The following is a 25445-nucleotide window of genomic DNA, read 5'->3' as shown; positions in this document are numbered from 1 at the left end:
CTTCACTACAAAAAAAAAAAAAATCAAGAATATTATTTCATAGTTTTATTGTAAGAACCAACTGTGGCATTGAATGACAGAGCCCACCACAGTTACTCATGTGAGTGTGTGTGTGTGTGTGTGTGCACTTCAAAGTAAGCCACAAGAGCAGGGATGAAACTATTTAATTATACTTGTATGAGTTTAAAGAGAACAGCCCCAGGTAGAAAGCTATTGTTAGGTTAAAGAGGAAATGAAAAGACTATGAATGAACGCCTTATCCTGTGAGCTCAAAAAAATTAAATAAGGCACAGAAGCTGTCAGAACCAAAGGGCATGCATGTTGTTATTTGATGTAATAAATCTGCTGAGGGCAAGGAGAAACTATAAGCCTTGAGATATCACAGCATCTGTCAGAGTCATACCTGGGAACTGTTTATCACTGTGACTAAAGAACAGGATGCAGTTCTAGCCCATTCACTCCTTTGTGTCAGTGAATGGGCTAGAACTGCATCCTGTTCTACTGGGGGCCTCCCTGGCTACACTGGGCTGGGATTCAGGGGGTGGCGATTTTCACTGTCCTTTCTGTCCTCTATAAGGACCTGTCCAGACCTGTTCTTAGTCCCATAGCAGCCTGCTTGCAGGAGCCCCTCTGATCACCCACCTACATTCTCTGAGGACTCGCCTCTTCATGTGGGCCCTAGTACCCCTAGCTCTTTACCTTAGTCCCTCTTAGCCTTTCCTCCTAGCCCATCTACAGTCCTTTCTTCACCCATTACCCTACAGAAGCACTGTCTACCAGAGGCCCACCCCTGCTCAATATCCAGAGAGGGTAACAGCAACCAGAGAACAGAAAACCCACCCGACAAAGACAAGACCTGATATGGACACCAACACAGTGTAACTCCAGATGCATAGGTCCTGGTACAAAACAGAAACATAAATAGCCAAGATACTGTGCCTCTGCCAGAAGCCAGTGACAGACCCTGTTACAGTAGGCCCTGAGAAATGCAATATAGCCGAAACCTAAGGCAAGGCCCTTAAAATAGCAATTATGGATATAGTCAAGGATCTTAAGGAAAGGATGAATAAATCCCTCAACGAAGTCTGTGAAAATAGAAACAGTTGAATGAAATAATGAAAACAATTCAAGATTTAAATGGAGAATTTAACAAAGAATCACTAAAGAAAACCCAAACTGAAATGAAACGTTTAGCAAGACAAAGAACCTTAGACTTAAGCCTCACCATCAAAGTTCAGGACATGAGAAAGAATCTTGGGTGTCAAAGACAAGGTAGCAGAAAGGGATAGCTCAGTCAAAGAAATGCCAAATCTAAACCTCAAGCAAGAAGTCTGCGGTTAACACAGAGCTATTGTGACTTTGTAGTAAGTTGGCTGTGCTGGGAACTGAGCAGATATGTCTGTGTCAGTGTTTTGGAAGCTGTTACATAGTTCTAGTTTCGCAATAGCTGATAATATCATGATTCACTTGCCATACCCCAAAGAGCATTTGATGTACAGAGAATAAAATAGTTTTGAAATGTGTCATTTCTGACCAATTGGCAATAAATATCAGGAACGCTACATGTAAAGGATTCTAAAGCCAGCTCTTTGTCCATCAATCAGAGGGCTGAACGCCTGGAAGTGTAACTCAGAGGTAGCACCCTTGCCTAACACATGCAAAGCTTGGGTTCCTACCAGCAACACAGCTCACACACACACACACACACACACACGTGTGCACATACAGATAGAGAACAAGAATGACTAGGAATAATATAATAAGGTCCCTGATGACATAGGAAGAGACATGGGACACAGTCTACATGCTATGGCACTGTCATCAAGGAAGCCACAGGAAAGCTCATTGTTCAGTGATGGGCTAGCACTGTGGGCTTATGGGGTTTTTGGTTGTTGGTTTTTGGTTGTTGTTTTGTTTTATTTTTGCCTTATTGCTTATGTGTAATCCAGTCAGCTAAAATCCAGGTAGTTTAAGATCATTATAACCTATTGGTCTCTTCCTAGATTAATACTATCTTGTTTTAAAGGAAGCAGAGAGCGGTGAAGATGAGGATATTGTTGGACCAATGCCTGCAAAAGGACCAGTTAACTATAGCGTTACGACAGAGTTTGAAAAAAGGGCCCAGAGGATGAAGGAAAAATTGACCAAAGGAGATGATGTAAGTTTTCAAAGGTTTTTTATTGATTTATTTTATGCAAATGAGTGTTTTGCCTGCATGCATACCAAGTGCATGCTGGTGTCTGAGGAGGTTGAAAGAGGGAATCAGAGCCCCTGGAACTGAATCAAATGGTTTTCAGCCACCATGTGAGTGCTAGGAACTGAACCCGTATCCTTTACAAGAGCAGCAAGCAGCCGCTGAATCAACTTTCTACCCTCCAAGTGGTAGCAGAGAACGTGTATGTGTGCATGCATTATTGTTTTGTTTATGTAGTTTTGGGTTTTCGTTTTGAGACAGGGTCTCACTCTGTAGTCCTGGCTAGCCTAGAACTCACCATGTAGCCAGCACTGACTTTGAACACATAGAAATCTGCTAGCCTGTCTCCCCAGAGCTGTACCCCATGGCCCAGACCACCATGCACAGCTATTACCTTGTTTCTCACTTTCTCATGCAGGATTCATCTAAACCAATTACAAGAGAGTCCTGGATGACTGAGCTTCCACCAGAAATGAAAGAATTCGGTCTGGGGCCAAGAACCTTTAAGAGAAGAGCAGATGACAAATCCGGAGACCGATCCGTCTGGACAGACACCCCAGCTGACCGGGAGAGGAAAGCTAAGGTAACAGGGTGGTTTTGTTTTTCTTGATTTTTGTTCGTGTGCTCTGTCTGGTTTGGCTTGAACTTGCAAAGACACCATACAAGATTAGTTAGGGGTACCACTGGTGCAGGGTGTTGAGGGCAGCAGGACAGTTGTACATGACCCAAGGACTTGGGATGGTGGCTCTGGGTTCATTGTCTCACACAGATGAAGACTGAAAACACGGGTACCAGTGGCATTATGCAAAGTGGAAGCAAGCTTTATTCAGGAGAGTTACAGAGCTGTGAGAAATCGAGGAAAAGTGAGAAATTAAGAGAAATTGGAACTCTTGAGAGGGGTAGGGGTTTCCAAGACCTCCCTTGTCTCAGGTTATTGCAGTTCGGAAGCTAAGCCGAGACAAGAATCCAGTAATTGCTACCAAGTTGATTAGTTCTCTGGGCTGTCGTAAAGTTAATGGATAGCCCGCATGCTCCATGGTCCAGTAGGAGAGATGCGCTGTTACGTGCTGGTGGCCCAGCTAGGGATGGTCAAAGCCTCTCGTTGTTCCTCTCTGGCTTAAGCTCTGTTAGCCATTGCCCTTGACTGTCTGCTAGCTGTCAGCCACCACCATTGTTTCTCACTGTGTTTCAGTGCTTTTAGTTAATTATTCCAAATGCTGTCTGTTCTCACGGCCACCTCGAAGTGCTGCACAAAGTTACTTCACATCGAAGCACTTGTCTGTGGTCTAGAGGGAAGTTTCTGTTTTCTTTTTTTTTGTTTTTTTTTTTTTTTGTTTTTTTTGAGACAGGGTTTCTCTGTGTAGCCCTGAATGTCCTGGAACTCACTCTGTAGACCAGGCTGGCCTCGAACTCAGAGATCCTCTTGCCTCTGCCTCCCAAGTGCTGAGATTAAAGGCGTGTGCCACCACTGCCCGGTTAGGGGGAAGTTTCTTGTTAGAAGCTATCCTTACTTCCAGTCTGTACAATTATGGTTAACTAAAGAATAAAAGAGCGACAGTCCTCAGCAGTTTTGATGGGGGACAGCAGTCTGCAGACAGAGCCCCGCTTTCACCCGTATCTGGTCTGCTTGGCTCCCTCGTGTCTGCTGCAACTTCTCCGTTCTTCATCCTGTGCCCTTCCTCGTTATTGTCACCCTGGTATTTCATTGAACCCTTAATGCTCCCCGTTGTCACACCACCCACCCTCTTGACGTTTTCACCCTGGGCCCATTCCCTTCCTGACCATAGCGTCGTGCCAGCCCCTGCATTACTTCCTTCTGAGATTATGTTCTGAAGCAAAGACATGGATCACCCTCTGCAGAATAGAAGAAAAGTCCCACTCCTTGTTCCCATTCTCCAGTCTGCTGCCATTTTTAAAACCTAAGGGAGGCTCCAGATCTGGGTTCAGTGCCTTTGTTTTTTGGACAGGAAGCCACCCTTCATGGCTTGTCACGGAGCTAGTAAGTAACCGCTGAAAAACATTCATTTTCAAGTTTCTAACTTCAAATTCCCTGGACTTTGTGCCCCATTATACTATACATGGAATGATAACTTAATTGTCTTTAAAAGTAAATGAACCTAGTGAATGAAATGATACCTAGGGATCTCTCAGAGTGCTTGCATCAGCTGCGTAAGCTCGGTCACTGCCCGTGTAGCCAAAGAGCACCTCCACTGCTGTGTCCAACAAAGGACACAAACATAAGAGCCTGTATACATAAAGTATCTTAGTTATTAAACTTTTGTTATTAAGAAGTACTCTATTGAGTGTTAGGATCTGAACCAAGGTCCCCAGCGGTACTCATTAAACTTACTCCCTTGAAATGTTTTCATTTCTATCAAGTGTTCCACGTAAGTCTTAAATGTCTGTCACCTGTGATGATCGCTCTGTCAGTTCTGATCTAACAGGTCTATATTTGACTTATTTTATCTTGTTTATCATCCCCCGCATCTAAGGATTTCTGTTTAGCACATGTAGCTGGGAGTTGAATTCTTGTGTTTGGTTGTAAGTGATAGAAAGAAAAGGATAAGGTGAAAGCCGTCTGTGGGGCTTTATTCTGTGGAGAGTTGCTTAGGAGTTAGAAGTGCTAAGGTCTCGGGCAGTGGCATTGCCAGTGGGCACAGGTGCTTACTCCCAAGCAGGATGGCCTAAGCTCAATCGCCAGGACCCACGGGGTGGAGAGACAGAAATGACTCCTAGGTTGTCCTCTGCCGTCCGAGTGCCCGCCTGCCCGCCATGGCATGGGTCCCCCCCGCCCTGAATTAAAATGGAAAAGATTTTTATTTGTAAAAGTGGTCAGGTGTGGGTGTGGTGATGCGCTCTCCACACTCTAGCAAACTGCTGTGCACTGTGCAGCATCGTCACTACTCTTTGGTCCCGAAGACGAGAAGACATTTGAGTAGAGTAACAGGTGAGGTAGCTCAGTGTGCACAGGAGAAGGAAAAACAACACGTGATGTCAACTCTAAGTAATCCGAGGCTAGTGGCTCTGAGTGCCTGTTTTGGTTTTGTCAGGGCGAGGTTTTACTCTGGCTTGGGCTAGTCTCTCACTCAGCAGTCTTCCTGCCTTTTTCCCAGCGCTGGGGTTACAGACTTAAGCTGCCCACTGCTCTTAGCTGATTATTTTTAAAGTTCTTATTTTATTGTTTTTTAATGTGTACAAGTATTTTGCTTGTTTGTATGTCTGTGTATCATATGCATGCATGATGCTCACAGAGGCCAGAAGAGGCTGTTAGATCCCTGAGACTGGAGTTGCGAGTCTCCATGAGGATGCCAGAAATTATATGAGGTTTTCATAAGCAGAAAGCAGTTTTGAAATATAACTTCAGAATGGTGTCCACTCGTGTTGTGTAGCTGTCTCGTTCTGGTATCTCTAGAGTACCACTGTAGCCCTTTACAGGGTAATCCAAGTGTGTGTGTGCATGTGTTTGCAAATGGGGTGTTTAGTTTCTCTCTGCCGTGGTTTATTCTCTCTCTGACTTTGTGTCACGAACCTCTGCTCTCCTTGCTTCTGTTGCAGTCTGTTAGCAGGTTTCTTGGGTATTCTATAGACACTCAGACCACCCCTGAATGGTGATGGTGTCCTCTGTTTCTTTCTTCTTTCCCTCCTCCTTTGTCGGGATGCATATAGCTTGTGTTTTTCCTTTTACTATTTTTGAAAACAGCAGTGGAAGAGCTCTTGTGTGCTGTTTCCCTAGATTTTGCCATTTCTAGTCCAGCCTCATCCCGAGTCCCCCAGCTGGGTGATTGTTTGCTTTGATCTTATTGTTCCCCTTTTCTGGACACCCCAGGCTCTTGCACTGACTGACTCCTTCTCAAGGAGGAGTGTTGCTATTTCTGACTTCGAGGCATTCAGCAGGCCTGGCTTTAGTTCAGTTTCTTGTCATTTAATCTAAGTAAAATTAATTGTATTTCTTTTTAATTTTATTTTAAGTGATGTTATTATGTTCATTCTTCAGGAAATACAAGAAGCAAGGAAGTCATTCAGTAAGAAAGATGAAGAAAACATATTGTCAGGAAGGGATAAGAGACTGGCCGAGCAAGTATCCTCATACAATGTAAGTAAGAAAATAAAATACATAAAGATATAGTCTCTTCTTCCCTTCTCTCTCTTCCTCTTGTTTCCATTTCCTTTGTTTTGTGCTGAGATTTTACTACATAGCCCAGGCTACCCTCTGACTTGTCCTTCAGTTTGCCGGTCTCATATTTTTCTGTTTTTATTCTATTGTTTTTATTTTTCTTAGTTTTTCTCTGTCTCTCTCTCTCTCACTGATTATTTAAAATCAGCTTTACTTAGATTATAAAGGAAAAGAATGAAAATAGCAATACCAGCATCTCACCTCTGAACACTGTGATGTGAGGCATCAGTCTTATCTTTAAAATTCAGGAAGGAAACAACTATGTTCCAAACAGCTAAGTATGCAAGTCCAAAAAAAAAAAAAAAAAAAAAAAAAAGGCATGTTTAAACTGCCACATTCATCTCCTTTTACTTCAGACATATCTGTCTCCGACCTGAAAAAGACTTGATTCTGTTATCTATGAACATTTGCGTAAGAACCTTTCATATATTTGATAAGATGTCTTCAACTTTTAATTCTTACCTACCAAATCTTGTATTAAAAGTTTAATTCCTGCTGGGTATGGTGGCTCATGCATTTAATCACAGCACTCAGCAGGCAGCGGTAGGAGCATCTTTGTGAGTTCAAGACCAGCCTGGTCTACACACCGAGTTCCAGGTCAACCAAGGCTTTATAGTAAGACCTTGTCTCAAACACACACACACACACACACACACACAAAATGTAATTACCAAGGGCACTTGATCAGAAAGCAAGAGCTCTGTTTACTCATAGAGATCCTTAGTGTATAACTTTTTAAATTATATGCAAATTTGATGGGAAGATGTATATATTGGAGAAAAAACTTTAAAACTTAATTGAATCTAAGTTTATAAATTAAGGTCCCTATTAATATATCATTTTTCATATTTTGTTCTAGTTTCTCTTTCAAAACCTGGGGAGTAACCTAGCTCAAACAATAAGTGTTGTTTGAAGCCATTGGCCGCCCAAAGGCTTTAGGCGTTTAGGAGAAGTATCTTTGTTCTGGGTGTCTGAGTTCATGAAAACTGTGTAAAAACTGATTTCTTGACCATGTGTGACTGCAACCAGTTTACTGATTACAGAAAAACACGCATGAAATGTGTTTGAAAAACTGAAACACTTGCTTAAGCCAACAAGCTCAGGAGTCAAGTCCCAGTATAGCTGGAAGAGCTATAGTCATGTAGACCACATTGCCTGGGTTCAGGATAACCTAAAAGACATCCATAACTGGGAAACATAAAAATCCAGAGAGAAGGGGCTGGAGAGATGGCTCAGTGGGTAAGAGCACCCGACTGCTCTTCCGAAGGTCCGGAGTTCAAATCCCAGCAACCACATGGTGGATCACAACCATCTGTAACGAGATTTGACTCCCTCTTCTGGAGTGTCTGAAGACAGCTACAGTGTACTTACATATAATCAATAAATAAATCTTAAAAAAAAAAAAAATCCAGAGAGAATGGTGTTAGAAAGATGACTCAGCAGTTAAGAGCACTGACTGCTCTGCTCTTCCAGAGGTCCTGAGTTCAATTCCCAGCAACCACATGGTGGCTCTCGACCATCTGTAATGGGATCTGATACCCTCTTCTGGTGTGTCTGAAGACAGCTACAGTGTACTCACATACATAAAATAAATAAATCTTAAAAAAAAAAATCTAAAGAGGAAATGAAAATGAAAGTCAGGATATGTAGACATGAAAAAGAACATAACTTTTTGAAACATGTGGGACATATGTTTATAACCATAATGGGTTATCTTAGAAAGAATGGCTAAAAATTCATTAGCCGGATCTTTTCCAAACCAACATTCTTATAAAACCAGACACCTGCAGTGTGACACTGGAAACATGGCTCCCAAAAAATAGAACACTATTTGCAGTAGCCCCAAGAAGATGCAAAAATATCAACAGGAGGTGATTCATAGTAGCTATCGCTCTAACAGCCTAGGTGTCCACCAGAGAGCATAAAGTGGAATACTCATAATAAAATGTAGTAGATTATGAGTGACTGCACCAGAACCCGTGAGCCGGAGTAATTACCCCAAGTGGTAGAGTCTGACTAGCCAGGAGCACTCACTGGGTGGACTCGCCATGTGCAGGGTGGATTTTTTTTGTCCAGTGGTGGCTGTTGGAACAGGAGGATTTATCAAGGAGTGACATTGAGAGCTTACTGGAATGATATAGAAATGGCCAAGATCTCATGAGGGGTTGAATTAGAAAATATCAGTGAATGTACACCTACTAGCTGTATGTTCAATTTCACTGTTAGGAGGAAATATAAATGAATATTGAGTCTGGCCATGAATGTGCCGAAGTGTTTAGGGAGCATATAGTGATTTCTGCAATTTACTTTTAATGTATCCAAGAAATGAACATTTTAATCTTATATGAAATTCCAAATACTATGACATTTACTGTTCAAAGCAGTAATATAGTCTTACTATGAAACTGCTGTGTAACCCTCTCCTTTTGATGAACTGGACACTCTTTAAAGTAGTGCCATGCAACTACAAACCAGTCAACCAGAAAGTAAGCATGAGCATTCAGAAGCCAGGCTAAAGCTGCCCTAGGGCCATGAGACAGCTCAGTGGGTCAAGACACCTGGCACCAAGCCTGATAACCTGATTCAGTCCCTGGGATCCACATGGGACAAAGAATCAGTTCCCACTAGTTGTTCTCTGACCTCCACACCCAACCCCACAACCCCAGCCACACACACAAAATAAATTAAAGAATCTGAAAGCCATTGTATTCAAGGTAAGTTGCTCTCAATTTCCTAAAGTTTTGGAAATTACAAGCATTGTTTTGGTTCGGGTGCTGGGAATTGAACAGTCTGTATATTCCCTACCACTAAGCTACACCCTCTACTTGACAGACAGTTGCCGTTTGATTTTTTTCAAGACAGAGGCTCACGACTGAGCAGATGTCAGGCTGACCTAGAACTTTCTTTGTAGTCCAGGCTGACCTCAAACTCTGGATCCTCCCACCTCTGCCAGGATTGCAGATTCACCCCCAATACCCAACCCCACTCCACATCACTTACCGTTCGCTTGCTCTGTGTTCGCTGAGCTGTCTTTACTATGTTGTTTTCATGGGTATTCTTTGACATAGTCAGGGCCTTAACAGTTACAGTTTTTAAACAAAATATATCCTTTCTGCCATTCCCCCTCTTTTTAAAGCATTCCAACAAAAGCACTATGCTCTTAGAGGAAATATGTATAATAGAACCCAATATTTTATATCTGTCTTTAAAAAAAATTAAAAGAACTGTGTTTGAGAATTAGAAAAAGAGTCAGGTGTGGTGGAGCATTGGGGCAGTGGAAGCAGGAGGGGTCAGGAATTGACGGCCAGCCTTGGCTACACAGCAAGCAAGTTGGAGGCCAGGCCAGCCTGGGTTACCTGAGGCCCTGTCCCTTCATCGCCTTGAAGGAAGGTCCCTTACAGATGCTTTGTTTTAAGGAAGACTAAATGAGGGCTGCAGAGCTGGCTCAGCAGTTAACAGTGCTTACTGATCTTGCAGAGAACCTGAGTTCAGTTTTCAGCACCCCCGGATGTCTCACAACCGCCTATGACTCCAGTTCCAGGGACTCCAATCCCTTTTTGGCCGCTGTGGACTCTTGCATACATGTGGTGCACAGAAACCCATGCACGATCACATGAACACACTTTTTTTTTTTTTAAATCTTTGAAAAGAAACTAACTAACTAGCAATCATTGTGAATGACCTTAAAATGACTCCCACTTTCCCTGGTCCTGAATGCCCGTTCTATGCAGTCCTGGGTGTGTGTACATGTACACCCAGCTTGGAGGAATCCCTGGTCCTTCTGTCCCAGGCTAGTCTACTCAGAGGTCTACAGCAAATCCCTAAACTTCTTAAACCAATTGCTTAGCACAGACCTTGTCTGCAAATGCTGTCTAGATAGACCTGAAAGTGTGAGCATCAGCAGGAACTAAGAGGAATGGGGTTGGGGGGAGTACAAGCAAAGTAGTGGGTGAGGCCCCTTGAGCTCTGGCCATGTACTCTGTGTGCAGGCCTACAATTAGGCTGCATCTGTGCTCTGCATTTTCATACTCACGTCTGGTTTGGCTCCCAGCTGTCAGTGCCTCTTTTGTGTCTGACATGAGAATAAGAGTGTCCTTCTTTCACACCCTTGTTGTTGGTTTACATTCCTGTTAGGACTTAAGTAACCATGTGACCCTGCTGCCTTCCTTTTTTAACTCTTGCTACATGTAGCTGGTAGATGTCTTCATTCCATCTGAGTCATATTTGCCACAGGTATACATTTTCTGCATGCATGCTGTCTTGGATCGAGAAGACCCCATCAGGGCTTGCAAACATCTCTTATTCACATGCACTGGTCTTCTCTGCTCCATGGTTGTAGACTGTCTGTAACACACCTGGGCTAAGGTGTTTACTTCTGTTCTACTTTCCCTAGGAGTCAAAAAGATCAGAATCCCTCATGGACATTCATCATAAGAAGTTAAAGAGTAAAGCTGCTGAAGATAAAAACAAGCACCAGGAGAGAATACCATTTGACCGTGATAAAGATCTCAAGGTTAATCGGTTTGATGAGGCTCAGAAAAAAGCCCTAATAAAGAAATCCAGAGAACTAAACACCCGGTTTTCACACGGCAAAGGCAACATGTTTTTATAAGTGTACTTCAGTGAGGTACACGTATACTGATCAGCCCGAACCCCTCAGAATATACCTTTGTCAATAGTAATTATGTGCACAAATATGTCTCCTTTTGTATAAAGTAGATTCAGGGTCTACATTTTTATAAATTGTGACTTTTGAAAAGTTGGGGGAGGGGAGATATTGGGGAAAAAAGCTTTGTCTTCACAATAGCCCAACAGGACATTGCTACTAGAAAAGGGTTTCAATGAAGAGAAAGGGCTCCTCACAGAGTGTGGTGTGCAGCTTGAGGGGTCGTGTGGTCCATTAGAGAAAAAGGAAAGGGACTGGGGGCATTTGTGTGTGTTTAATTGTTCACTTGCTTGTTGATTTTTAAGACGGGGTCTCACTGTGTAACCTTGGCTGGCCCAGAACTATGTATACTACTAGCAAGCTGGCCTCAAACTCACAGAGATCCACCTGCCTCTGTCCCCAAGTGCTGGGATTATAGGTGAGTGCCACCATACCGTTCTTTGAACAACATTACAGTTAGAAAAAAATGCATTGCTTCAGAGGCCTCTGTAAGTTGAGTGTCAGCTGGTATGCCTTAAATATCCATAATCCCATGTATCCATCTGACGAGAGTCTGTGATGTTGGTTAAGGAATTGTGTAAGAGCTGAGGATGCTTCTTAAGCTCCTCGTGATTTGTAGTATTATGAAATAGATATTGATATTCGGGTGTGATTTTAAAGGATAATATAAACTTTAAAATGTTTTTCAGCTTACTGCATTGTTACGTCAGAGAGATTTCCCCGTGTGATGTTTGTCTGACCACCATAATTTGTTAGAGAATGATCTTTAAAAACATATAAATTTGCCATGGTCTGTTTCTCCTTTAAAGTACTATGGGAACAGACAATCAGTGTTCTTATATAGAATGGAATGTTTTTGGGTGTTCTTGGCTTTTCTTCATATAATTATTTTAAGAGTCCATCCCACAATACTACAGCCCCTAATTTTTTATGGTGTCTTACATGTTTCCTTAGTTCTGGGTGAGACTGTATACTCTCTACCACAGTCTGGACATTTTTCTTCAAATATATTTAACCTGCCCTAGAATCATTGTGTCAGGCTGTCTTAGTTAGGGTTTTACCTCTGTGAACAGACACCATGACCGAGACAACTCTTGTGAGGACATTTAATTAGGGCTGGCTTACAGGTTCAGAGGTTCAGTCCATTATCATCAGGGTGGGAGCATGGCAGCATCCAGGCAGGCATGGTGCAGGAGGAACTGAGAGTTCAACATCTTCATCTGAAGGCTGCTAGCAGAATCCTGGCTTTCAGGCAGCTAGGATGAGGTCTTAAAGCCCACACCCACAGTGACACACCTACTCCAACAGGCCACACCTTCTAATAGTGCCACTCTCTGGGCTAAGCACATACAAACCATCACACAGGCCCTTGCAAATCCATCAACTTTAAATTTCTTGGCTTGTCTTCCAAACTGAACCTAGTGTACACAGAGCATAGGGTTTTGCCCTTCCTGCTGTTGTATTTATTTAGTGCCTGTCAGGTTGTTAATTGTTTTTATTGGTTTTAAGGTAAAGAAGCTGTTTGGATTATCTCAGGTTAAGGAAATATTGTGATTTTAATCGTAAATATTTGTAGGGGAGGCAATCTGAAGGACATTATACTCACCTATTGTCATCCATGTGAAGTCTAGGACGCTGTCTTTATGGTCTCGACAAAGCTGCCTGCATCTTGGAACATCACATGGGATCATCTGATTCATATATGTATATAGCACTTTGTATCTGGTTTACTGGAATATTAATTCTGAATGGCTTTTAAAAAATAACCAAATAATCACTGGAAATGGGGAGTCTGCACTGGCAACCACCCAGTGGGCGCGTTATGTGCTTTAGTGCTGTAAGCACTGCCTCTTGGGCTGTTAAACAGACGCTCCTAAAGAGGGAGAGAAAAGCTAAATGCGAATTCTGGGCATTTCTAGCAGGCTTTTTGTTCTGCTGACTCTGTATTCTAGTTTTTACAAAGCATAGAGTTGTAATGGGAAAATGTTTTGATTCCCAATACGTGTGAACTTTATAAAAATTGGGCAAACTGTTCAAATTACAATATAAAGTATTTCTTAATAGTGGCACAATTTTTATACTAGTATAAACAGCCTATTCAAGGACTGCTGCTTCTTAAAACCTGAATTATTTTGAGTAAATTAAAGAGACTTCTTGTCCCCATAGATTTGGACAGACCTACCCTTTGGCTAAAGTGAATGGGTTTCCGCATATAAAACTTTATACAAGAGTATTAATTCTGACTAGCATGGTGATGAGTGCCTTTAATCCCAGCACTTGGAAGGCAGAGGCAGGCACATCTCTGTGAGCTCAAGGCCAGCCTGCTCTACAGAGTGAATTCCAGGACAGCCAGGGCTGTGTAGAGAGACCCTGTCTCAAAAATCCAAGAAAAAGGAGTATTTATTCTGTCCTTTTCATATTGTGATTATTCCCCACCCCCCAATGAGAGGAAAATGTTTTTTTAGCTATTAGAAAACCTAACATATTTTGTGAAATGTGTTACTTTTAAAAGTTATTATATGTAAGTACACTGTAGCTGTCTTCAGACACTCTAGAAGAGGGCATCAGATTTCGTTAGGGATGGTTGTGAGCCACAATGTGGTTGCTGGGATTTGAACTCAGGACCTTTGGAAGAGCAGTCGGTGCTCTTAACCACTGAGCCATTTCTCCAGCCTCTTTTTAAAGTTAAAATAATAAGAAAGCAATCTTTTTAAAGGAGGTAACCGTCGGCAGAGAGGCTCCTACGTAAAGAGCATGTACAGCTCTTGCAGATCACCTGACTCAGTTCCCAGCACCTACATCTGGTGTCCACACTCCCTGTAACTCCAGCTGCAGGGGGTCTGACCCCTCTTCTGGCCTCCATGGTCATCTGTGCCCATGAACAAAATGACACTCAGACTCATAACTTTAAAAATAAATAAATCTTAAAAGTAAAAATACCACTTCTGGACACTCGTTGGCCTTGCTTTCTCAGTGGAAGGGGCTAGGAGTATCTGTACTATGCTTACTATTTCCTGTGACCTCAGATGAAGGACAGCCCACCAGATGTATGATTACCTCGCTGGCACCCTGGAGCCAGTGCTATTTTCTGTCACCCAGATGACAGTTGCAGTAAAGTAGATGCCATTTCCAGGGAGGTTTGGCCACATGGAGACATAAATCTCAATTAATATTGACCATAAAAAAATGAAGCAGCTCTGTGTGCATTACAGAAAGATGTTCCTCGTATCATCCCATCTTTCAGAGAGCAGAGGCCTGCTGGAGTCCACTGCCCTGACAGTCAGCATTTCCTAATAAAAGCAGCCCTGCAACCCCTGGCCATGTTTTACAGGGAGGGAAGAAGAAAGGAGTTATTAGCACCAGGTCAAACCCTGGTGTCTCACCACTAACGTTGGCCATCAATTCCCTGGACGGCCTTGTCCAGGTCCGACTCTCAGCCTCAAACAGTATCCATACCACTGGTGAGCAGACGGTTGGTTTTAGTAGTAGGGGAAGATGAGGGACTAAAACAAGAGAGGACCTGGCCAACCCAGGATAAGACTTTCAGATTGGCCTCCACAGGGAAAACTGAGCCCTGCTTGTGGGGTGGGGGACATAGTCTACGTGAGTTTTTTCATTTATTTAGCTTTAAGAATACATTCACTTATTCATTTATCCTTTGTTAGGTGTGAGATTGCTATGTGTATATATCTGAGAGCCTTCCATGTTTCAGAGTCACATAAATCATTCGCCGTTACATGATACTTCTGGTTCTTATGCAGACTAATCATGTTGATACCATCCTGAAATACACGACAGTGGGGCAGAGCTCGTAAACTCAAGGCCTCGTCCGCTTCCACTTCTCCATGGTGTTATAGGTGTTTCTAGAAAAGCCTCTCCAGGGCGTTTTACCTGAGAGGAGGAGTCTACATGGAGGAAAGTGGCTCCAGATGAGAGCCCACGGAGCATCACCTACCTGACTTCTGCTGCCCTCCTGAGGCTCCGTCCGGGCTGCAGTTACAGAGCCTTGTGCTGCTGTGGAAGAGCCTTTTGTTTGGTTGTGGTTGTTGTTTTGTTTTGTTCACAGCTTTAAAAACCCACTCTAACGGGGCCCAGGCATGTGGGTGAGTGTGAAGTCCTGGCTCCAACCCCAGTTCTCAGCACCACCCAGAAATTGTTTAACTGTGACCATGGTGTGTACAAGGTGAAAAGGTTGTATACTCCTTGTAGCCGTTTCATTTACGAAAGGCTGCTTAGAAAAGGATCGTTTTGAAGTATAGTTTTATATATACATATATGAATAAAATGTCCTCTATATCTGAGAAGTTGGAATCTTCCTCTTTTGTTTTTCTTTGTTTTGATATTCTTAGCTTTCCTGAAGCAAGCAGTACTGGCAGCAAGGATATCCTGGACAGGTTTCTTCTGGTTAGCCAGTCATTGTGGGCTATTATGCAGGGGATGGGAAGGAGAAAAAGAATTCAGGGGGTGGGAGGGAGGAGTGAAGATGCTGGTGGCACAGACCTGCAACCCCACTATTGAGCCTAAGGCAGGAGAATCACAGGCTAAAGGCCTGCATGGGCTGCACCATGTTTTCCAGTCCAGCTGCGATGAGCGAGAAGCACTATCATGGAACTGACTACAGGGTCAAAAGCCTGTGCTGGGACCATGGAGTCCATCTTACCTTTGATTCCCGCCAGGGTTCTAATGAAAATTCCAGTGTTTCTTATGGTAGGTATGTCATCAGTCCTGAGTTCACCCCAGATTTGTCAGTGTCCACGTCTGCCCATTGTGAATCTCCTTTACAGTAGGTAACTGCTAATCCACGTCTCAGAATCTTTGTGAAGAACAGCAGTGGGAGGGGGCAGTCACACAGGGCGCACATTAGCTTTGTGGCTGGTGTTTGGTGCTGTCCAGGAGATGGACTGTGTCTAAAATGCGTGCTCGTCCCCTCCTCGTTCACCGCCCTCAAACCCCTAACTAACATCTACCACAAACAGGGACGATGGAGAGTAAGGCCATCGCAGTTAGCTCACCACAGCCTGCTGTCATTTATAAGTCACACCGCAATTCAAAAGGATATATTTAGACTTTCCCCTCCACAAATAAGAAAATAATGAAAAAATAGGATTTCCAACTCCAACCCAGTCAGCAGCTAGAAAGCCCCAACCCCGCAATCAATCACATCTCTTACATAGAAGAGCAGTGGCTACTGTGGCCCTGGATACAGGTTAGTCAGGGTAGCACACAGACTGGACTTCACTCCTTCAAGCCCAAGACAGGATGTAGTGTTAGCAACCCGAAGTTAGCTGTCAATCAGGGGTCAGGGTGACTTGGACTGGGTGTCCTTGGGTTCTCTCAGTGCTGTGTGTATTTCTTGATTCTGAACCATAGGATCACTCAGAGGAAGGGAAGGCATAGTTCTCAGAACAATGGCATATATTCATGGCAAGCAAAATCTAGAGGAGGGCAAAGAGAAACCTACCATTGGCAAAAGCCTAGCATGGAGTAGTTAGGCATGGCTTTTCGGTGGATTTGAGTAGAGGTCATTTTTAATTTATAGTTGTATTATCATTAGCAATTAAATAAGTTGCTATGGTGCTTCCAGCCTCTCAGACACAGCAATTAGATAATTCGTAAATGTATGCTTTCAGAGACAAGAAGGCGAGGGATTGTTCTTGCACAGGAAGCTGTTCCAAAGTGGATTTTGCTTATGTTCCTAGCAAACTACCAATCTCCAACGTAGGCAGTAACCGCAGTGATTTAAGTGTTAACGACTCAAATTGTGCTTGTTCCAGAATGAGCTCTGGGGTTTCTGTTAGAATTCGGGAGAAGGTTCTGGGGTCATTTAAACCAACTCAGTAATTAACTACAGCCAAAAATCTAGCAGCATACTGAGAGGAAGAGGAAAAACACAAGGAAAGAATGGCCTGTTGAAGCCTCCCCCCGAAACTGTTTCCACTCTAGACAAATGTCTAGGAAAGAACACTAAGTCAGCTCCTGTTGCCATGTATTTATCGAGCCTATACAATATGTAAGGTGCTGATCTGAGAATACAAAAATAAATAAGACATGACCTTCAACTCCCCAGCCTAGTGGGGCAGACAATTTGCAGAACCAACTAGTGCTATCTGTTGAGCACATGCCAGAGGCGTGTACATGTACTGATTGTGATCATAGGGCAAGCCTGGGCATGAGCTGAGAAGAAAGGGCTACAGTGAATCTCAGTGGATGCTGTTGCTGGTGTGTGGGCATTGAAGAGTGAAAGAGACCAGCTAGAAAGGAAGAGCCAATGCAGGGGGTTCAGCTGCAGAGCTGAGGGTCAGCAGTCAACCTCTGCAGTCAGCAATGTTGCAAAGAAGACAGCCTGGATAGGAGGAGGGACAAGGGAAGCTGGCTCTGTGAGTTAAGTGCTTGAGGGTTAAGCATTTGAACCTGAATTTGAAGTACAGCGATACAAATCTGTAACCCTGCCCCTGGGAGCAGATGGAGACTGGCAGACCTAGAGCAATGGTTCTCAACTTGGGAGTCACACAGGTTAGATATTTGCATTGCAGTTTATAACAGTAGCAAAATCACAACTATGGAGTAGCAAAGAAATAATTGTATGGCTGGTGGTCATCACAGCACGAGGAACTGTATTAAAGGGGTGCAGCATTGTTAAGGCTGAGAACTACTGTCCCAGAGGATTATGAAGGCTGAGAACTCCGTGAGAGAACCTGGGGCTGGATAGATTGCTCAGCAGAGGATTTAGGTTTGGTTCCCAGCACCAAAATCAGACAGCTCATAGCCCAGGCAGCTCATAACACAGGCACTGACACTTACACATAAAATAAGGCATGGTAGTGGAGGAAGGCACCCAGCATTAGCTCTGACACACACAACATCTGATACTAGAAACCAGGAGTCAAAAATGGTTAGTTACTAGCCTTGGTAAGTCTGTGAATATAGAGTCACAAAGTTAGGGGAAGTATGCCTGACATATAAGTAGAAATTCTGTTAACTGGACTGTTGGGGGAACTCTCATCAAATACATAGATGAATCCTTCTCAAAAAGACACATTAGCCAGGGCTGGTGAAAAAACTCAGTGGGTACAGATACTTGTCCTCAAGCCTGAAAACCTGAGTTCAGTCCCTGGAACCCACATAGTAGAAGGAGAGAACAGATTATTCCTATAGGTTGTTCCCAGGCGCATGCACGCACACACCCACACACCCACACCCACACACACACACACACACACACACACACACACACACAGAGGAGGGGAGGGGAGGGGAGGAGAGAGAGAGGAGAGGGAGAGCTCAAATTTTACATGTCTATTTTTCTAATCTACAGAATCTTAACCACAAACACCAGATAACCTTCATTCTACCTAGATGAGCATCAGAGTGCACTTGCTGAGAGTATAAGCTGAGGCTTCAAGGTCCAGGATAAGCACCGAAGGCCAGAGAGAGAAAACTGCACGAAGACAAGCAGAAAGCTAAGTTAGTGGTCCTGGAATGGCTTAGATGCCATGACAGAGGATGTCTGTTGCTGATGCAACCATGCCAAGGCAAGAATCTACAGATGCTGGTTAGGGAGCCAGAAGAAGAATAGCGATTCAGACTAGACAGGGAAGAGCCCGACAGGAGACTAACAAACTGGGAGAGACACTACATATGAGACTAGTCTATTTAATCATTAATTACTGTACATTAATCCTATACAATGACAGATTTCATTTTGGCATTGCCATCCGTGTATTTGATGCAGTTTGATTAAATTCACCCAGTCATCCCTCCTACTGCTGCTGATCCATTCCCTCTCAAGCCTCCACTGTTTCTTTCTTTTTGGTGACCCAATGAATTTAATTAAGGTTGCTTCCGTGAGCATGGGTGAGGAGTTAGGTGCAGAAACATAAGCAACTTCCCATTGGCCACACCATTGAAATGTCTCCCCTTTCCTCAGCAAACATTAACTGCCACTAACTCTCAAGAAATAGGACCCCAGATGGTAACCTTGTTAACTTGACTGGATCGAGGCGCACCTAGGAGATTAGTAAAGCACCTCTACATATGTTTGGGGTTGGGGGTGGATTTCAGGAGACAGGCAGATCCTGTGGGTTCTGATCTAATGGGTAGATTAGCATATTGAGTCATAATAAGATCATTAGTAGGAGGTGGTGTAAGATACGAAGTAGAACCTAGTTGGGGAAGCAGGTCGCTGAACTGGTATCACTGGGAGATGGCTGCTAAATGGGACCCTGACCTCTTCCTGTATTCTTCCATCTCAGCTTCCTGTCCTTCATGAGGTGAGAAATGTCTCTGTCACATGGCAGCACCATGATGCTTGGGCTAAAGGCACAGAGCAACTGACCAAGGACTGAGGCCTTGAAACCACGGGTCAAAATAAATCTTTTAGATTAAATTCTTCCTTTAGATTGTTGCTGTGGGGGATTTTGTGACAATGACACAAGAGTAATTGTACCTCACATTATCCAGGAGGGAAAGCCTTGAAGAACTCAGAGCACATACTGCCTTGCTGAGGTAGACAAGCAGATTTGCTCCTTAGGTCTGTCGTCCTTTGTGATCCCATTTCATCCGCATCTGCCCTTCTGCCAGTTCCTGTTCTCTCTCTGCATCTACGCATGCTCAAGATCCTCTCATTTAAAAACAAAATGACAGCAAAAGTGAACGTCCTTCAAGGATGAGGTCAAGACAAAATTAAAGCTCGGCAATAATGGGAAGTTCCCAAGCAGATGCAAATTCGAGAACAGCATTTCAAATCTGTGAAAGTCATCAGCCACTCAATCATGGGTGTTTGGCACTGTAAGACGCCGGGAAGCCTTAGCTTACCAGGGACCCCGAGTGAACCATGTGGAGCCGGGATCCATGCAAAAAGAAAGAGGAATTTATTGTTCCCGCTAGCGCACTGGAGTTGTCCCAGACCCAAAGGAGAAGCAGCGACCCCTGGCGCCTGTTCGGCGAGTTTTTATATGGTTTCCAGGGGCAGAATAGAGCATCAGCAACTAGCCACAATATGATTGGCGGAACAGTGAACCCTTTAAACTGATTGGTCTTTAGGGAATGAGGTAACAAGGGAAGTCCTTGTCTGAAGGTGGACAGAAAGTGTCCCCACCCGCAGGTCAGTTCCCACCCCGTGGTCTGAGGAATGTTAATTATCCTCTCCCTTCCGGAGGGGCAAGGGTTTCATGACCTTCCCAAAATTCCTGAGCTGACCTTTTCAACACTGCTGGATAGACATGTGGGAAATGGGCTGGTTTCTGTTTTGCAAAGTATATAGAAATAAATACCAGGTAGATTAGATATTCTTAAGGTTAAAAAAAAATTCTAGAAGAACTGCAAACAACCTAGACACCAACCAAGGGTGGTTTGATATTCTAAGACTTCCCTCTATAATTAAGGGGAAATTTGGGGGGAGACTCAGAACATTCAATGTCAAAAAAAAAAAAAAAAAAAAAAGTCTGCTCTCTGGCCATCAAAATGACTCTGACTAGGCAGGTAAAAGGCACCTGCTGCCCAAGTCCAAAGGACTCAATTTGATACCCAGAATCCATAAGATGGGAGGAGAAGACCAACTCCAAAATTTGTCATCTGACCTCCATATGCACATTGGCACAGGCAGCCCCCACACACTACTTAATTTTCAATATGTGTGAAAAAAATCTGATAAGCATCATGTTGAAAAACATAGCCAGACAGTTGTAGCACACTCTGTTAATCTTAATCACTCAGGAGGCAGAGGCAGGTAGATCTCTGAGTTCAAAACCAGCCTGGTCTACAGAGTGAATTCCAGAACAGCCAGGGTGACACAGAGAAACCCTGTCTCAACAACTTCCCCCATATGTGTATATATATATATATATATATATATATATATATATATATACACATGTGTGTGTATTTATACATGTGCACACACTCTCAAGAGGATGAATATCTCATGCTCAAAGGGAGCAATAGAATGAAGAGCAGTGTTGCCTCTAGCCCAGCACGTAGCAATGTAAAAATGGCTCCCAATGTTAGCTGCGCTGCTCTGCAGGTAGCTGTGGAGGTTAGACGAGCATACACAGATGCAGCCAGTCATTGCATTAACACAGTCCTCATTACACAAGCAGTTTGAGTGGATTCCAAGACACACCAGCTTGCTTCTGGGATCCCATCCCTGTCCCTAAAGTGCTGGGGTTACAGATGGGCCACCATGAACACCCAGTTCAGGTCCTAGCACCTACATAAACCCTGGGTGCACATAGGTGATCCAGTTGTAACCCCAGCACTCTAGAGGCAGCACCCTAAAGCAATCCAGCTACCTAGACTAGATAAATCGGTGAACTCTCCATTCAAGTGAAAGATCTTGCCTCAATATACAAGGTAGACTATAATTAAGGAACACACGTGCGCACGCACACACACATCCACCTGTATCCACCTTCATGTGAGCATGCATAACTTGCATACACATTACACACAAACACACATGCACACACGTGTGCATCTACCTGTATCCACAAACGTGAACATGCATAAACACACACATACAAATCCTTCACAAAAGAAATCCCTTAAAAGTTAGTTGATAAAGACTTATGAACATGTAGTTTTATAATGTTAAAACCAAACCTGCTTCCATGTGTGCCCCTGGTCCGTCCACTGTCCACTAAAATAGCTGTCATTAACCATTTCAGTGAGGCTAAATTTCTGGAGGCTAAATCAGCCTTGCTCAGCTCGCTACAGTGTGCTTGGAACATTAGTCTCTTCTTGAAGCTCCCGTTCTCTCTGTTTGCCTCCCTCTTTTCTAGCTTGTGTCCATAAGACAATGCTTTCTGTAGCAAGGAGTAGGATGCCAAAGTTAAATGAGAGAAGGCTGTTGGAGAACTCTGGTTTGGGTCAGAGGCTGCAGAACGGATGTGAGCCCAGCTAGAGCTGAGGAGGGCAAGAGTGTTTCTGGGTGTCTGGAGCCCCCTTTACCCTAAGTCTGCGTCCCTCTGAGTGGTCATTGGTTTCACTCCCTGTCAGCTGACCTCCTCTGCTTCTTAGGAAACTGAGCCATTAACTCTGAGCTTTGCATCTTTCTGTCAGTCACTGAGAAGACCAACCACTCCCGCTCTCAGTCTGGGAATTCCTAAGGCTACACCTGGGCCTCAGTTTTCCCTCCCCTCTGGCTCCTTCTGTTAGAAGACCACATCAGAACCTCAAAACCTGCCCTGCAGTTCTGACTCATCGCACCCTCTCCTTAATCAGAGGGCTCAGATGAAGACCAGGTTCCTGAAGGAGTCCTTGGAAATCATGGCAGATCCGTGTCCGGCAGTGAGCTCCACCTGCACACACCTCCCATTCTAGCCTCCCAAGGTCTTTGAGCTGCACGCCTAGGGCCTGGTTGGCAGTAACAAAGCCTATAGAAGCAGACCCCGAGGGCATTTCAAAACTGGGTTTAAGAGGGTTAGATGGCAGCCATAGGAGACCCAAATACATCTCCTGGGGTTGACCTGACACATATTTTTTAAGAGTAAACAGAAGACAAGAAACAAAGGTGTGCCTTTCTGAGAGCAAGTAATGTGAGATTCTACAAGTAAGCCAGGACAGACGCATAGGTCCTGAGATGTTTGGCTCTACCGTATCCCTTCAGAATGTCTAGGGAAAATGTCTTTCTTAAAGACAGAGCAAAAAAAGAAAAGAAAAAATAATCCCCGCCCCCGCCCCCCCGGCCAGATTTTTTTACTTTTCTCAACTCTGTGCTGAAATAAAAAGGTCTAATCTCCTCATAATATTAATACTGATTCCCAAGGAAGACTCACACCCTGCTTGGATCAGCTGCCCACCCATCCCTGGACAACCTAACTGCCCGGTGTAGAGGGGGCATTTTAGTTCTGGCTGGTGTCTGGATCCCACCACGCTGGTTTGAGGGAAGTTGCCACTCTTACTAGGGACCGAATGATGCATTAAAAAAAAAAAAATCAGTAAAGCTGTAGGACGGAAGAAGGCAGGGACGCACACTGGAGAAACACTCTTCCCCAGTGAATCCTGCAGTGTTTCCGTCCTTTTTCCAGACGAAGAAAAGCTGCAAGTGTTAGTCACCACAAGGGGGCTCTTGGATTCCACGCAGTCTGTTCTGAGAGAAGCCCAGCCCAACTTTGAATCCTCACTCGGGCTGATGCCTCCAAACAGATGCTCGCTTGAGCGAGCCCAGAGAGGTGATTAGAAACGGAAGATGATGGGAGAAATGAGTGCAAGCAGGCAGCCACACTGCTCGACACAGAGATGGAGGGTGACGCTGAAGGCGATCTAATCTGAGTCCAGCGCTGGACAACATCCCAGCCGGGTCCCAGAACCACACATCCAAACAATAACTGGTCCCTCACCCCAGACAGCTTTCGCCTCTAGTTCAGCAAAATACCCAGGTTCATAATATTGAGTTATCAATCCACCTGCAGTATTGCTCCCCATTGAGTCTGCTCCTCATTCTAGGTAGATTCGGCTGTCACAAACATTATTACCATCTTCCCCTTTCCTCCCGAGAGGTCACTAAAACTTTCATCCTAGACCTTTGGACCTCACATATCTGTGTAGGCAGGAGAGAAAGAAAAAAAAAAAAAAACTCCTTTTAAATTTCAAATATATATCTAACTCCGGAGAGAAACCAGGAAATGTAACCATGGAAACGGGAGCATGAGTGTAACCATGGAGACCCATTTAAACCAGCTGGTCCATTACCATGTAGAATCTGGTGGACTCTGGCTGCTTTAAGGACAGATAACCCTGCTTAAGATGGTCAAGTGATACCAATTGTTCACATCAGTGCTGTGTAGGCACATATCATAAGTACTGTCTGTTGCCAATATTTTAAAATGTTAGGGAAACAAAGCCTTTCACAGAACTTCCTCTGTTATCCTAATTTCTTTCTTTTATTCTTTCTTTCAGTTTTTTGAGATTCTCTTGTACCTAGCCTGGCTTTGAACTTGCTAAGTAGCCAAGGAGCTTCCCGAACTCCTGATCCTATGGCTAATGCCTCCTGAGGCTGAATTGCTAATGTATGCCACCACACCCACCTTTGCTATAGGAATTATTTTATTTTATTATTTTTGTTTTGTTTTGTTTGAAGCAAGGGTCTCATTATGTATCTTTGACTGGCTTGGAACTCGAGATGTAGACCAGGCTGGCCTGGAACTCCCAGATATCTCCCTGCCTCTGCTTCCCAAGTACTAGAATTATATGTGTACATCACCATGCCTAGCTGGTTTTTTTGTTTTTGTGTTAGGCAGGGTGTCCTGCATCCCACCCAGCCTGGCCTGCAAATCACTATCTCACTACACAGCCAAGGATGACCTTTAACTCCGGATTCCCCTGCTTCCAGCTCCTAAGTGCTGGGGTTTCAGTCGTAGGCAGCCACACCCAATTTATACAGTCCTGGGGATCAAACTCAGGACTTTGTCCATGCTAGACAGGCCATTTACTAACGGATACCATCCCCAGCCAATTTCTAGACGATCCTTCTGTCTGTCTGCCCTGCCTTCTTACCATAATGTTAACCAGCACTTGGCCACTCATTATTATTTCAGCAGAAACAAGATAATGACTTCGTTGTGCTAAGCTCTCCATACTTTGTTCAGCAGATGGTAAAGACTGTCTCACCAGGGTCAATGTTGAGCTGAGTCTTTCAGAAAGCTATCTGCTTAGCAAAAGGGTTTGTTTCCGGAATGACAGCATTTGGATTTGTTCTTCCAGTGAGTGAGCTATGCTTGAGACAAGGCCTTCCTTGGGTTTTGGAGATCTGTTTCTGTTGATGCTTGGCAGTGTATGTGAACAGGTTGAACCCTGGGATTTGCACATGGTAGGACTCATACCATGGAGCCACACCTGCAGATGTCTTCCCCCCACCCCATTTTGTGGAGGAAGCTTCACTCTTCCTCCTGTCAGCACAGCGTGTTGCAAAGTTCTTCCCTTTTCCTTGGGCATCACAATGCCTGTATCCCTGCTGCAGCTTCAAAGGCCAGGGGGACATTCTGGGTGAGTCTTGTTTCTCAGTGGGGTAAAGAGCACAGAGTCAAAACACTTGTGACCACCACTTATCGGTGTGCTACCTGAGGCAGGTTCCCCTCAAAGTTTTGACCAAAGTTAAGCATTCCTTCCTTAAGTTGCTCTCATCAGGCATTTGTTTCAGCGTTGGAAGAAACAGAGAATGGGAACGGGGAGGGAGCGCCAACCTCACTTGTTCTATGGGGCTTGTTCTATACCACACCCTAAGAATTCTCACAACAACCCAGTGAGGATTATCTTTGTCTCCAGTATGTCCATGAGGAAATGAAAGGTGAAAGGTCGTCACCTTTGGGTAAACCTTCCAAATCCACAAACTACACAATGAAAGGGAGAGAACTTAAGCCCCAGCCATGTCTTCCAAGTACTTTCTACCACTGTGCACTTCTTTCGAGTGACAA

General features: G+C 44.0%; 1 protein-coding gene across 1 annotated transcript in view; it reads left to right on the top strand.

The window, feature by feature from the left end:
• Gpalpp1 (GPALPP motifs containing 1) overlaps nucleotides 1-15338 on the top strand; it is a 24515-nt gene extending 9177 nt beyond the window's left edge. The window contains exons 5-8 of the mRNA XM_021182475.1: nucleotides 2027-2158; nucleotides 2613-2777; nucleotides 6189-6287; nucleotides 10762-15338. Of these exons, the coding sequence (XP_021038134.1) occupies nucleotides 2027-2158; nucleotides 2613-2777; nucleotides 6189-6287; nucleotides 10762-10980 (615 nt within the window). The 3' untranslated portion in view covers nucleotides 10981-15338. The remainder of the gene's footprint in view (nucleotides 1-2026; nucleotides 2159-2612; nucleotides 2778-6188; nucleotides 6288-10761) is intronic.
• Nucleotides 15339-25445: the final 10107 nt, after the last annotated feature.

The sequence above is a fragment of the Mus caroli genome, chromosome 14 (assembly GCF_900094665.2).
Source record: "Mus caroli chromosome 14, CAROLI_EIJ_v1.1, whole genome shotgun sequence".
NCBI classification, from domain to species: Eukaryota; Metazoa; Chordata; class Mammalia; order Rodentia; family Muridae; genus Mus; species Mus caroli.
This window is presented reverse-complemented; position numbering and strand designations above follow the sequence as displayed.